Source organism: Bombina bombina, chromosome 7 (assembly GCF_027579735.1).
Source record: "Bombina bombina isolate aBomBom1 chromosome 7, aBomBom1.pri, whole genome shotgun sequence".
In the NCBI taxonomy this organism is placed as follows: domain Eukaryota; kingdom Metazoa; phylum Chordata; class Amphibia; order Anura; family Bombinatoridae; genus Bombina; species Bombina bombina.
Window position 1 is genome coordinate 624,514,921 of NC_069505.1, and position 16,671 is coordinate 624,531,591.

At 37.0% G+C, this 16,671-nt stretch overlaps 1 protein-coding gene across 1 annotated transcript in view; it reads right to left on the reverse strand.

Annotated features, from left to right (window-relative positions):
* LOC128636752 (indolethylamine N-methyltransferase-like) overlaps window positions 1–10,186 on the reverse strand; it is a 62,228-nt gene extending 52,042 nt beyond the window's left edge. Inside the window, exon 1 of the mRNA XM_053689733.1 lies at window positions 10,102–10,186. Within this exon, the coding sequence (XP_053545708.1) occupies window positions 10,102–10,186 (85 nt within the window). The remainder of the gene's footprint in view (window positions 1–10,101) is intronic.
* Between the last annotated feature and the right edge of the window lie 6,485 nt (window positions 10,187–16,671).

Here is a 16,671-nt window from a genome sequence, read left to right on the forward strand (position 1 = left end):
TACTTGTTTACATGTGTTTTACTTACAGAGACATCAACCAATCAGAACAATAACAGCCTGATTTGTGTTTGATGGTTCTACTTGTTTACATGTGTTTTACTTACAGAGGTATCAACCAATCAGAACAATAACAGCCTGATTTGTGTATGATGGTTCTACTTGCTTACATGTGTTTTACTTACAGAGGTATCAAACAATCAGAACAACAACAACCTGATTTGTGTTTGATGGCTCTACTTATTTACATGTGTTTACTTACAGAGGTATCAACCAATCAGAACAATAACAGCCTGATTTGTGTTTGGTGGTTTTACTTGTTTACATGTGTTTTACTTACAGAGGTATCAACCAATCAGAACAATAACAACCTGATTTGTGTTTGATGGTTCTACTTGTTTACATGTGTTTTACTTACAGAGGTATCAACCAATCAGAACAATAACAGCCTGATTTGTGTTTGGTGGTTCTACTTATTTACATGTGTTTTACTTATAGATACATCAACCAATCAGAACAATAACAGCCTGATTTGTGTTTGATGGTTCTACTTATTTACATGTGTTTTACTTACAGATACATCAACCAATCAGAACAATAACAACCTGATTTGTGTTTGATGGTTCTCCTTGTTTACATGTGTTTTACTTACAGAGGTATCAACCAATCAGAACAATAACAGCCTGATTTGTGTTTGATGGTTCTACTTGTTTACATGTGTTTTACTTACAGATACATCAACCAATCAGAACAATAACAACCTGATTTGTGTTTGATGGTTCTACTTGTTTACATGTGTTTTACTTACAGAGGTATCAACCAATCAGAACAATAACAGCCTGAATTGTGTTTGATGGTTCTACTTGTTTACATGTGTTTTACTTACAGAGGTATCAACCAATCAGAACAATAACAGCCTGAATTGTGTTTGATGGTTCTACTTGTTTACATGTGTTTTACTTACAGAAACATCAACCAATCAGAACAATAACAGCCTGATTTTGTTTGATGGTTCTACTTGTTTACATGTGTTTTACTTACAGAGACATCAATCAATCAGAACAATAACAACCTGATTTATGTTCGATAGTTCTACTTGTTTACATGTGTTTTACTTACAGAGACATCAACCAATCAGAACAATAACAGCCTGATTTGTGTTTGATAGTTCTACTTGTTTACATGTGTTTTACTTACAGAGACATCAACCAATCAGAACAATAACAGCCTGATTTGTGTTTGATGGTTCTACTTGTCTACATGTGTTTTAGTTACAGAGACATCAACCAATCAGAACAATAACAACCTGATTTGTGTTTGATGGTTCTACTTGTCTACATGTGTTTTATTTACAGAGACATCAACCAATAAGAACAATAACAGCCTCATTTGTGTTTGATGGTTCTACTTGTTTACATGTGTTTTACTTACAGAGACATCAACCAATCAGAACAATAACAACCTGATTTGTGTTTGATGGTTCTACTTGTTTACATGTGTTTTACTTACAGAGACATCAACCAATCAGAACAATAACAGCCTGAATTGTGTTTGATGGTTCTACTTGTTTACATGTGTTTTACTTACAGAGGTATCAACCAATCAGAACAATAACAGCCTGATTTGTGTTTGATGGTTCTACTTGCTTACATGTGTTTTACTTACAGAGGTATCAAACAATCAGAACAACAACAACCTGATTTGTGTTTGATGGCTCTACTTATTTACATGTGTTTACTTACAGAGGTATCAACCAATCAGAACAATAACAGCCTGATTTGTGTTTGGTGGTTTTACTTGTTTACATGTGTTTTACTTACAGAGGTATCAACCAATCAGAACAATAACAACCTGATTTGTGTTTGATGGTTCTACTTGTTTACATGTGTTTTACTTACAGAGGTATCAACCAATCAGAACAATAACAGCCTGATTTGTGTTTAGTGGTTCTACTTATTTACATGTGTTTTACTTATAGATACATCAACCAATCAGAACAATAACAGCCTGATTTGTGTTTGATGGTTCTACTTATTTACATGTGTTTTACTTACAGAGACATCAACCAATCAGAACAATAACAACTTGATTTGTGTTTGATGGTTCCACTTGTTTACATGTGTTTTACTTACAGAGGTATCAACCAATCAGAACAATAACAACCTGATTTGTGTTTGATGGTTCTACTTGTTTACATGTGTTTTACTTACAGAGGTATCAACCAATCAGAACAATAACAGCCTGATTTGTGTTTGGTGGTTCTACTTATTTACATGTGTTTTACTTATAGATACATCAACCAATCAGAACAATAACAGCCTGATTTGTGTTTGATGGTTCTACTTATTTACATGTGTTTTACTTACAGAGACATCAACCAATCAGAACAATAACAACTTGATTTGTGTTTGATGGTTCCACTTGTTTACATGTGTTTTACTTACAGATACATCAACCAATCAGAACAATAACAACCTGATTTGTGTTTGATGGTTCTCCTTGTTTACATGTGTTTTACTTACAGAGGTATCAACCAATCAGATCAATAACAGCCTGATTTGTGTTTGATGGTTCTACTTGTTTACATGTGTTTTACTTACAGATACATCAACCAATCAGAACAATAACAACCTGATTTGCGTTTGATGGTTCTACTTGTTTACATGTGTTTTACTTACAGAGGTATCAACCAATCAGAACAATAACAGCCTGAATTGTGTTTGATGGTTCTACTTGTTTACATGTGTTTTACTTACAGAGGTATCAACCAATCAGAACAATAACAGCCTGAATTGTGTTTGATGGTTCTACTTGTTTACATGTGTTTTACTTACAGAGACATCAACCAATCAGAACAATAACAGCCTGATTTGTGTTTGATGGTTCTACATATTTACCTGTGTTTTACTTACAGAAACATCAACCAATCAGAACAATAACAGCCTGATTTTGTTTGATGGTTCTACTTGTTTACATGTGTTTTACTTACAGAGACATCAATCAATCAGAACAATAACAACCTGATTTGTGTTTGATAGTTCTACTTGTTTACATGTGTTTTACTTACAGAGACATCAACCAATCAGAACAATAACAGCCTGATTTGTGTTTGATAGTTCTACTTGTTTACATGTGTTTTACTTACAGAGACATCAACCAATCAGAACAATAACAGCCTGATTTGTGTTTGATGGTTCTACTTGTCTACATGTGTTTTAGTTACAGAGACATCAACCAATCAGAACAATAACAACCTGATTTGTGTTTGATGGTTCTACTTGTCTACATGTGTTTTATTTACAGAGACATCAACCAATAAGAACAATAACAGCCTCATTTGTGTTTGATGGTTCTACTTGTTTACATGTGTTTTACTTACAGAGACATCAACCAATCAGAACAATAACAACCTGATTTGTGTTTGATGGTTCTACTTGTTTACATGTGTTTTACTTACAGAGACATCAACCAATCAGAACAATAACAGCCTGATTTGTGTTTGATGGTTCTACTTGTTTACATGTGTTTTACTTACAGAGGTATCAACCAATCAGAACAATAACAGCCTGATTTGTGTTTGATGGTTCTACTTGCTTACATGTGTTTTACTTACAGAGGTATCAAACAATCAGAACAACAACAACCTGATTTGTGTTTGATGGCTCTACTTATTTACATGTGTTTACTTACAGAGGTATCAACCAATCAGAACAATAACAGCCTGATTTGTGTTTGGTGGTTTTACTTGTTTACATGTGTTTTACTTACAGAGGTATCAACCAATCAGAACAATAACAACCTGATTTGTGTTTGATGGTTCTACTTGTTTACATGTGTTTTACTTACAGAGGTATCAACCAATCAGAACAATAACAGCCTGATTTGTGTTTGGTGGTTCTACTTATTTACATGTGTTTTACTTATAGATACATCAGAACAGGAGAAGTGGACCGAGCGCTACACCCAGGGCCTTAAGCTTACTAACTATATAGCCTCCTAGTAGGCTAACAATACAAAAGTTAAAATGGGGAGAGAGTAAGCGCTAAAATGCTTAAAAGGCTAGTAAAAGGTACATTTTAATACATATAAAAATTTACAAATGGCAATCAGACGCATGGATCCATGTCTGACTTAACAAAAAAAATATATATATATATAATAAACAAATTTAAAAATATCTAAAAATATCCAATGGAGTATAGCATGTGACGCTGACTTAGTGAGCCAGTGATGAGGAGTTAGGACATGTACATTCAATAATATAAACAACCTAAGTGAGTGATTGAGTGCACACAATAGCTTTCAACAAAGAAAAATAGCATTCACAAAAAATAGTGTTCACAAAAATTGGCGTACATAAAAAATGTTCAAATGTTCAACCCCACAACCAAAATATATCCAAAGAATCACAATGGAGGAACAACCAACAATACTCCAATGTGAAGGTGGGCCAACAAAAACACACCCCACAACAACATAGGAGTGTTACAATACAAGAAAAAGGCCAAGAAACAGGCAAGGTTTTTTTAGGGGAAAGCCCCCTTCCACCAAGGGAAAAAGAGAAAAACAAATCAACATTAAAGAGAAAGAACCTGGACATGGAAGAACAATCCTGTTCCGTAAACAAAAAAAGACCTCTAGAGGGTCCAGAGGGGGCAGCAGGTCAAGGAAACAGAAGCCTGAACAGATCATAACACGAAGCCCAAAGAGTAGCGACCCCAGAAGTGTTGATACTGTCAAAACGACGAAAGGACTGTTTAACTTAAGCTCCACAGTTCTGACAGAAAAAGAGAAAGAGGTACTCTCATATGGACTGAGCTTTGCTCCATCTAAGAAAATGGACAAGTTTCAAACTTTCATAAGCGCAAAGGAGCTGGTAAGGAAATTAACCCTAAAAAGGCATTTCCTAAAATCTCCCATTGATACTTATCAAACACCTCTAAGTAGGAATATAGATAACAGATTTACGCATACTGATCTGAAGGCGAAGTCTTCATTCTACCCTATAACCAGCAAAGGGAGTCACATCGAGACATTTGAAATGAATATCTGTCAAGACATCAGGAACCTGAATTTATCCAAATGTAATAAAATCAGGCATAATCTGACAAGATCACAATTGGAGACAATTAAAAGCCTAGAAAAGAATCATAAACTGACTATAAAACCAGCCGACAAAGGAGGTGGAATTGTTATTATGGACAAGGTAAAGTATGAGGACGAATGTCTGAGGATTCTAAATGACACCAATACCTACCAAAAGCTCTGCAGCAACCCAGTAGTTAGGTTCAAGAAAGAGCTAGATGCCCTCCTCGGAACAGCTAAAACCGAAGGGATACTCAGTGAAAGGGAATATAATTACATAAGAATACCATACCCAAAAACACCCGTATTTTATCAACTACCGAAAGTCCATAAATCCTTAAACGATCCACCAGGAAGGCCCATTATATCTGGGATAGGATCTTTGACAAGCAACTTATCTGAATACGTGGATAAGATGTTACAGAAATATGTAATATCATTACCATCACATCTCAGAGACTCCACACAAATTCTGTCACTGCTAAATTCAATGACCTGGAAGAACAACTATATAATGGCCACATGTGACGTTACGTCACTTTATACAAGTATCCCACATGACCTAGGAATTGAAGCAGTAAACTCATTCCTACTAAAGGATGAGGAAATACCAGAAGAACAGAGGATATTCATTTTGGACTGTATTAAATATATCTTGAATCACAACTATTTCTGTAACAATAATCAGTTTTACAGGCAATTGTGCGGCACAGCGATGGGGACCAGGTTCGCGCCAAGCTACGCCAATCTCTATATGGGCCTATGGGAAAACATCTTCTGGGACTCATGTCCAGCTGGCGCGGACCTTGTCCTATATTCAAGATATATAGATGACATCTTTTTGATTTGGAGTGGAACATTGGAAGATCTGCTACATACTATCAATGTAATGAACCACAACGAAAAGAATCTTAAGTTTACATACCAATACAGCCAAGAGAAACTGGACTTTCTGGATCTGAGAATTGAAGTGAAAGATGGGAAGCTCGAGACGTCAACCTTCTTCAAGGAGGTTGACTGTAACAACTATATCCATAACACAAGCTGCCATCATCCCACCTGGAAGTCAAATATACCCAAGGGCCAATTCTTGAGGGTCAAGAAAAATTGTTCTACAATAGAACAATGGACTGCACAGGCTGACATACTGAAACAACGTTTCTTGGAGAAACGTTGGGCGATACTCAAAGATGATGACGTGATTGGGGAAAGGCTGAATCCACATCTGAGATTCACTTATAGGAGAACTAGGAACCTGAAAACGATGATAGCTCCTAGTATACCTAGGAAAGGAAATAATAACGACACGACCAATCACCAAGGAAAAAGCATTAAAGGCTTCTACCCATGTCCAAGCTGTAAAGCTTGTAAGAACGGACGAAAAACTGATACTTTCTCATCACATCAGAGAAACGAGAAACATAGGATCAAAGAGTTGATCAGATGTAGCGACAAAAATGTGATCTATCTAGTTTCCTGCTCCTGCGGATTACAATATATAGGGCAGACATCAAGGGCCCTCAAAGATAGGATCAGGGAACACATCCTATGCATAGAGAAAGGCAGAATAGATACCCCACTCTACAAGCATTTTGCAACTACCCACAAGGGGAATCTGAAAGATTTTAGTTATTTTGGGATACAGAAGGTCAAAAAAGACTGGAGAGGAGGAAACCATGAGCAAAAACTACTATTCAATGAGTCAAGATGGATATTTATGATGGACTGTCTATACCCTAGAGGTTTAAATCAGAAAGAAGACCTTGCACACCTGATCTCCATTAAATGACATCTATTAAATAACAACCACCATCCATCTCTGAGTGTTCAAATATGATATGACCTAAGTTAGAGAGATAGGATCCCAACATGCGACCGCTAAGTTGGTTACCCCACACAGTATCCCAACTAAATATTTACCTCTGCATTCATCACTATTTTCTATGTACCTATAAAGGGAGATCGAATACATGAAAGCTATAAACTAGAGTGGAAGTGAAAATCGAAAATACTAACCCTCTCCATTTCCTATAAAAACCAAGGGAAATGTAAAAATTCAGAGTGGGCATAATACTTGTTCTGTATTACAAAATGTTAGTCGCTCATTAAAGAACAAAATCATATCAGAGAGAGAAACATAACATCAGGCATAGGACAATTTGGTCACAAAGATACATCAGCACCAATGAGTAAATATACAAGCATAAGTATATTTGTCAAGTAATTAACACCTGGCAACAGATCCATACACGGGAATAATAGACCTAAAGAATTGCGACAATGTCGTATTGAATACACCCAGCTTTGTCAAACTGAACACATTCAGTATGACAACTTTAAAATTGTCATATTGAACTAAAAAAGTATCATAGAAAAGAAAAAAACCTGTATTCATACACTGGTCTATACATAACAATCCAATGTAGGACTACTTAATGTGTGAAATGAAATATCATAATTTGAAGATTTTGTATCTTGTATCCTCTACCCCACATCTGCCCCAAAGTCAAACAGAAGCCATCACTTTGAGTGTATTTACGTCTGATCTTACACCAGCTGATTTCTGGTTAATGGTCACCTAAAGTCCTTTATATACACATACAAATGTAATGAAACCCTCCCAATTAGATTTGAGCTTACACCTTCACTGTGAACAGATAGGAAGATCCTTGATCCCTCTTGAGACATTACAGTTTGTCATCCCACCATCGGTGGTGAGATACAGCATTAGGATGCAATAAACGTCTCACAATGTTAAGTTAGATAAACATTGCAGGTCTATACTTTATCAAGGTCATATATGACTCAATGGCTCCTTGAGAATACCCATAGGCTTTATTTTCAAAAGAACTAGAAGGAAGCAGCGAAACGGCTATCCATTACGAAAGTATGAACAAATAAAAGTAAATTGTAAAGCTATTCAATATTAGGATCCAAGAATGTGCCTAGAATTAAGAAAGTGAGTTTTATTAGGATCCAAGAATGTGCTTAGAATTAATATAGCGAGTTTTATTAGAAGCAGTTTTACTATAAGCAGTGACAGATTAGCATTGTAAGAAATTACATACATTATTCAAAGAATTGACTATTCCCAGTAACCGATTCTATTACATATTGGCACATTGACTCTGACATTATATGTTATAGACACAGAGACAATGAGCCATAGTAAGATCGGGTAATACCGAATATCTGAGAAAGATCTGTAGTCCTAATAAGTGAGGGAACTACATATCCCATAAGTCAATGGGGAATATGATGCTGCACCTTCCGGTCATATGATGCAGACCGGTGGACCAAAGAACTTCCGGTCACATGATAGAGACCGGTGAATCAAATAAACAATGTCTCCCAAAAGCTAAAACGGAAGTTGATGTCGCGATACCAGGCCACTTCCGGTCATAGCAATTTTCAAAATAAGATCGCATTTGAAATTAAGTTTTTGACATCAACAGGGGCAATTCATAAACGAGAACCAGTCCATGTAAATAAATAAGCAATTTGAGCCCAAAGAAAGGGGAAACCCGCCCAGAAAACTAGCTGAGTTAACACAGAATATAATAATAACAACATTGACAAAACGCTACTATTACCTAATAATGAAAATAAAAAACAAATAAATAGGAAAATCTAGATTTATACTAGAATTTGTGGCAATAATAGGAACCAATTAACCTTTAAGATGGGAAAACATAAACATAACATAGGAAATATCCCAGAGATGCAATGGGTGAAACAGGAAACATAACATAGGAAATATCCCAGAGATGCAATGGGTGAAACAGGAAACATAACATAGGAAATATCCCAGAGATGCAATGGGTGAAACAGGAAACATAACATAGGAAATATCCCAGAGATGCAATGGGTGAAACAGGAAACATAACATAGGAAATATCCCAGAGATGCAATGGGTGAAACAGGAAAGGGAGGTGCCTCTAAAAATGGCGCCAAAACAGCACCAATCATTTCAACACTGACCCTACTTAAAGCTCCCAGATTTTCTGATACAGTATAGTCTTGAGAAAGGCCTAGTCTAGGCCGAAACGCGTTGGCATACTGGTGAGCTTGGTTTTAATTACCTATATTATATATCATATACAGTGTTGCACTATTTGTTTCTCTTTTGTTCCCTTTTAGGTATTTTATCGATGTATTTGTTTGTTATGGATCTTACCAAGGATTTTTAACATCTGAATTAAGGATTTGTTTTCACTAGATCTTTAGTGCTTTTTAATATTATCACTGATTTTCTATTTTTGTCTTTTGATATTTTTGTCTTTTGATTTTTGTCTTTTGATTTTTGACCTTTGTTTATCATTTGAATTCAAGTTTTCCACGTGGATTTTTTCACAAGTTATTTTTATTTTTATTTTTATACACCTCACGGATTTACAATTTTTTAATTTAGCAGCTGAACCACAATAATTTGACCCACTCAACGTTTACATTCTACTATTATTGACTTCACGTTATATTTCTACACGTCACTTTGGAGGAAACACTACTGGATTCACTTACATATAACCGGTTGAACATTTGAACATTTTTTATGTACGCCAATTTTTGTGAACACTATTTTTTGTGAATGCTATTTTTCTTTGTTGAAAGCTATTGTGTGAACTCAATCACTCACTTAGGTTGTTTATATTATTGAATGTACATGTCCTAACTCCTCATCACTGGCTCACTAAGTCAGCGTCACATGCTATACTCCATTGGATATTTTTAGATATTTTTAGATTTGTTTATTATATATATATATTTTTTTTTTGTTAAGTCAGACATGGATCCATGCGTCTGATTGCCATTTGTAAATTTTTAAATGTATTAAAATGTACCTTTTACTAGCCTTTTAAGCATTTTAGCGCTTACTCTCTCCCCATTTTAACTTTTGTATTGTTAGCCTACTAGGAGGCTATATAGTTAGTAAGCTTAAGGCCCTGGGTGTAGCGCTCGGTCCACTTCTCCTGTTCTTATAGATTGGTCTTTCCTAGTAGGTCCCGAGCAGCCACACACCAAGACCCCTGATATTAGTGCAGCATTCTACAAAGTACTGCACAGGAATTTCCCAATTATAGGCTATAGCCCGTCTTATTCCCATACACCAATATGGATCTGTTGTCAACACTCAGAAGGGATATTACCCTAAGTATAACCACACCGTTAGATGATCATGACAATGATCCAGACAGATTAGACATTCAATCTATTTTCAGAAACTTAGAAAAACTTCTTATTTCTGAAGTTAAGTATAAAGCCGAAATTTCATTTCTAAACAAATGTGTAGAACTGGACATCATTCCTAAAGGCTTGATTATTAGAAAAGAGTGTTCATTTCAGTTAGCTGATCCAGATTTTGCAGAAAAATGGATGCATATCCTATTGGAAACTTCAAGACAACTAATGAGACTCATCATCGAATTTAAGTCATCCCTAATCTTAAAACTAGATGATGAGATTAAAGATGATGAGGTACTACTAACTAATCTGGACAGCACAGAACCAGAATCTAAAGAAATAACCGAAAGAAGAGAAACTCTAATAAAACGAGTCACGAAAACGAGAGAGGACGTAATCCAGAAAAAGATGAAGAAACTAAATAGAGAATTGGATGCCAAAAAATCGGTAGATATGGACAACACACAAGAGACCGACCCACCGTATGAGGAAAGGGGGAACTGTCCGCAAGACACAACAGAACAAGACAGTGAAGAGAGAACGGAAGATGTAAGAGACAACTGGACAGAGGTGAACTATAGAAAAAAGAAAAAACAGGGATACCATTCCAAAACAGGGAATGAGAGTTATGGAAGACGAAGACCGTACTTCCGGTCCCCTGTCAGGCCAAACAACAGCTACTATTCTCACACAAGAGATTCTCCATACAACAGAAGCTATGTGTATAATGCACACCGGGAGGATCAACAATACCCGAGAGATTATAACAACTACAACTACCCCGAAAGGAGACCACGCTATGACAACAGAAGAAACCAGGACCAAACAAATTGGGAACATGAACCCAGGTTTGGAAATACCAGGCCATACTATGGCCACCTCCGTCCACAAACTCATTATCACAGACGGCAGCACCATTATCGTGATGATAGAAGATCACCGTTCCACTAGGGGACAACTATGGAAAGAGTCCAGTCTTCATGGACCAAAGGAAAAATCATTTGAGGTTTGATGAGATACCTTATGCACATACAGGCCATAGAGAACACAATGATTACATGTATAACGGACACAGAAAACAAAGTTGGAAAGACGACCCTCCCTACAACCAAAATATATCCAAAGAATCACAATGGAGGAACAACCAACAATACTCCAATGTGAAGGTGGGCCAACAAAAACACACCCCACAACAACATAGGAGTGTTACAATACAAGAAAAAGGCCAAGAAACAGGCGAGGTTTTTTTAGGGGAAAGCCCCCTTCCACCAAGGGAAAAAGAGAAAAACAAATCAACATTAAAGAGAAAGAACCTGGACATGGAAGAACAATCCTGTTCCGTAAACAAAAAAAGACCTCTAGAGGGTCCAGAGGGGGCAGCAGGTCAAGGAAACAGAAGCCTGAACAGATCATAACACGAAGCCCAAAGAGTAGCGACCCCAGAAGTGTTGATACTGTCAAAACGACGAAAGGACTGTTTAACTTAAGCTCCACAGTTCTGACAGAAAAAGAGAAAGAGGTACTCTCATATGGACTGAGCTTTGCTCCATCTAAGAAAATGGACAAGTTTCAAACTTTCATAAGCGCAAAGGAGCTGGTAAGGAAATTAACCCTAAAAAGGCATTTCCTAAAATCTCCCATTGATACTTATCAAACACCTCTAAGTAGGAATATAGATAACAGATTTACGCATACTGATCTGAAGGCGAAGTCTTCATTCTACCCTATAACCAGCAAAGGGAGTCACATCGAGACATTTGAAATGAATATCTGTCAAGACATCAGGAACCTGAATTTATCCAAATGTAATAAAATCAGGCATAATCTGACAAGATCACAATTGGAGACAATTAAAAGCCTAGAAAAGAATCATAAACTGACTATAAAACCAGCCGACAAAGGATGGAATTGTTATTATGGACAAGGTAAAGTATGAGGACGAATGTCTGAGGATTCTAAATGACACCAATACCTACCAAAAGCTCTGCAGCAACCCAGTAGTTAGGTTCAAGAAAGAGCTAGATGCCCTCCTCGGAACAGCTAAAACCGAAGGGATACTCAGTGAAAGGGAATATAATTACATAAGAATACCATACCCAAAAACACCCGTATTTTATCAACTACCGAAAGTCCATAAATCCTTAAACGATCCACCAGGAAGGCCCATTATATCTGGGATAGGATCTTTGACAAGCAACTTATCTGAATACGTGGATAAGATGTTACAGAAATATGTAATATCATTACCATCACATCTCAGAGACTCCACACAAATGTGATCTATCTAGTTTCCTGCTCCTGCGGATTACAATATATAGGGCAGACATCAAGGGCCCTCAAAGATAGGATCAGGGAACACATCCTATGCATAGAGAAAGGCAGAATAGATACCCCACTCTACAAGCATTTTGCAACTACCCACAAGGGGAATCTGAAAGATTTTAGTTATTTTGGGATACAGAAGGTCAAAAAAGACTGGAGAGGAGGAAACCATGAGCAAAAACTACTATTCAATGAGTCAAGATGGATATTTATGATGGACTGTCTATACCCTAGAGGTTTAAATCAGAAAGAAGACCTTGCACACCTGATCTCCATTAAATGACATCTATTAAATAACAACCACCATCCATCTCTGAGTGTTCAAATATGATATGACCTAAGTTAGAGAGATAGGATCCCAACATGCGACCGCTAAGTTGGTTACCCCACACAGTATCCCAACTAAATATTTACCTCTGCATTCATCACTATTTTCTATGTACCTATAAAGGGAGATCGAATACATGAAAGCTATAAACTAGAGTGGAAGTGAAAATCGAAAATACTAACCCTCTCCATTTCCTATAAAAACCAAGGGAAATGTAAAAATTCAGAGTGGGCATAATACTATGGCCACCTCCGTCCACAAACTCATTATCACAGACGGCAGCACCATTATCGTGATGATAGAAGATCACCGTTCCACTAGGGGACAACTATGGAAAGAGTCCAGTCTTCATGGACCAAAGGAAAAATCATTTGAGGTTTGATGAGATACCTTATGCACATACAGGCCATAGAGAACACAATGATTACATGTATAACGGACACAGAAAACAAAGTTGGAAAGACGACCCTCCCTACAACCAAAATATATCCAAAGAATCACAATGGAGGAACAACCAACAATACTCCAATGTGAAGGTGGGCCAACAAAAACACACCCCACAACAACATAGGAGTGTTACAATACAAGAAAAAGGCCAAGAAACAGGCGAGGTTTTTTTAGGGGAAAGCCCCCTTCCACCAAGGGAAAAAGAGAAAAACAAATCAACATTAAAGAGAAAGAACCTGGACATGGAAGAACAATCCTGTTCCGTAAACAAAAAAAGACCTCTAGAGGGTCCAGAGGGGGCAGCAGGTCAAGGAAACAGAAGCCTGAACAGATCATAACACGAAGCCCAAAGAGTAGCGACCCCAGAAGTGTTGATACTGTCAAAACGACGAAAGGACTGTTTAACTTAAGCTCCACAGTTCTGACAGAAAAAGAGAAAGAGGTACTCTCATATGGACTGAGCTTTGCTCCATCTAAGAAAATGGACAAGTTTCAAACTTTCATAAGCGCAAAGGAGCTGGTAAGGAAATTAACCCTAAAAAGGCATTTCCTAAAATCTCCCATTGATACTTATCAAACACCTCTAAGTAGGAATATAGATAACAGATTTACGCATACTGATCTGAAGGCGAAGTCTTCATTCTACCCTATAACCAGCAAAGGGAGTCACATCGAGACATTTGAAATGAATATCTGTCAAGACATCAGGAACCTGAATTTATCCAAATGTAATAAAATCAGGCATAATCTGACAAGATCACAATTGGAGACAATTAAAAGCCTAGAAAAGAATCATAAACTGACTATAAAACCAGCCGACAAAGGATGGAATTGTTATTATGGACAAGGTAAAGTATGAGGACGAATGTCTGAGGATTCTAAATGACACCAATACCTACCAAAAGCTCTGCAGCAACCCAGTAGTTAGGTTCAAGAAAGAGCTAGATGCCCTCCTCGGAACAGCTAAAACCGAAGGGATACTCAGTGAAAGGGAATATAATTACATAAGAATACCATACCCAAAAACACCCGTATTTTATCAACTACCGAAAGTCCATAAATCCTTAAACGATCCACCAGGAAGGCCCATTATATCTGGGATAGGATCTTTGACAAGCAACTTATCTGAATACGTGGATAAGATGTTACAGAAATATGTAATATCATTACCATCACATCTCAGAGACTCCACACAAATTCTGTCACTGCTAAATTCAATGACCTGGAAGAACAACTATATAATGGCCACATGTGACGTTACGTCACTTTATACAAGTATCCCACATGACCTAGGAATTGAAGCAGTAAACTCATTCCTACTAAAGGATGAGGAAATACCAGAAGAACAGAGGATATTCATTTTGGACTGTATTAAATATATCTTGAATCACAACTATTTCTGTAACAATAATCAGTTTTACAGGCAATTGTGCGGCACAGCGATGGGGACCAGGTTCGCGCCAAGCTACGCCAATCTCTATATGGGCCTATGGGAAAACATCTTCTGGGACTCATGTCCAGCTGGCGCGGACCTGGTCCTATATTCAAGATATATAGATGACATCTTTTTGATTTGGAGTGGAACATTGGAAGATCTGCTACATACTATCAATGTAATGAACCACAACAAAAAGAATCTTAAGTTTACATACCAATACAGCCAAGAGAAACTGGACTTTCTGGATCTGAGAATTGAAGTGAAAGATGGGAAGCTCGAGACGTCAACCTTCTTCAAGGAGGTTGACTGTAACAACTATATCCATAACACAAGCTGCCATCATCCCACCTGGAAGTCAAATATACCCAAGGGCCAATTCTTGAGGGTCAAGAAAAATTGTTCTACTATAGAACAATGGACTGCACAGGCTGACATACTGAAACAACGTTTCTTGGAAAGAGGGTATGACAATAAGTCGTTGGATGATAAAATCGAAGAAGTCAGTAAGATCAAGAGAGAGAACCTCCTGAGTTATAAAAACAAACCAAGAAAAACCTGGGATGATGAAACAATCAACGTGCCTATGATATCCGAGTACTGTGAGAACAGATCCATCCTGGAAAAGATTATTAAGAAACATTGGGCGATACTCAAAGATGATGACGTGATTGGGGAAAGGCTGAATCCACATCCGAGATTCATTTATAGGAGAACTAGGAACCTGAAAACGATGATAGCTCCTAGTATACCTAGGAAAGGAAATAATAACGACACGACCAATCACCAAGGAAAAAGCATTAAAGGCTTCTACCCATGTCCAAGCTGTAAAGCTTGTAAGAACGGACGAAAAACGGATACTTTCTCATCACATCAGAGAAACGAGAAACATAGGATCAAAGAGTTGATCAGATGTAGCGACAAAAATGTGATCTATCTAGTTTCCTGCTCCTGCGGATTACAATATATAGGGCAGACATCAAGGGCCCTCAAAGATAGGATCAGGGAACACATCCTATGCATAGAGAAAGGCAGAATAGATACCCCACTCTACAAGCATTTTGCAACTACCCACAAGGGGAATCTGAAAGATTTTAGTTATTTTGGGATACAGAAGGTCAAAAAAGACTGGAGAGGAGGAAACCATGAGCAAAAACTACTATTCAATGAGTCAAGATGGATATTTATGATGGACTGTCTATACCCTAGAGGTTTAAATCAGAAAGAAGACCTTGCACACCTGATCTCCATTAAATGACATCTATTAAATAACAACCACCATCCATCTCTGAGTGTTCAAATATGATATGACCTAAGTTAGAGAGATAGGATCCCAACATGCGACCGCTAAGTTGGTTACCCCACACAGTATCCCAACTAAATATTTACCTCTGCATTCATCACTATTTTCTATGTACCTATAAAGGGAGATCGAATACATGAAAGCTATAAACTAGAGTGGAAGTGAAAATCGAAAATACTAACCCTCTCCATTTCCTATAAAAACCAAGGGAAATGTAAAAATTCAGAGTGGGCATAATACTTGTTCTGTATTACAAAATGTTAGTCGCTCATTAAAGAACAAAATCATATCAGAGAGAGAAACATAACATCAGGCATAGGACAATTTGGTCACAAAGATACATCAGCACCAATGAGTAAATATACAAGCATAAGTACATTTGTCAAGTAATTAACACCTGGCAACAGATCCATACACAGGAATAATAGACCTAAAGAATTGCGACAATGTCGTATTGAATACACCCAGCTTTGTCAAACTGAACACATTCAGTATGACAACTTTAAAATTGTCATATTGAACTAAAAAAGTATCATAGAAAAGAAAAAAACCTGTATTCATACACTGGTCTAT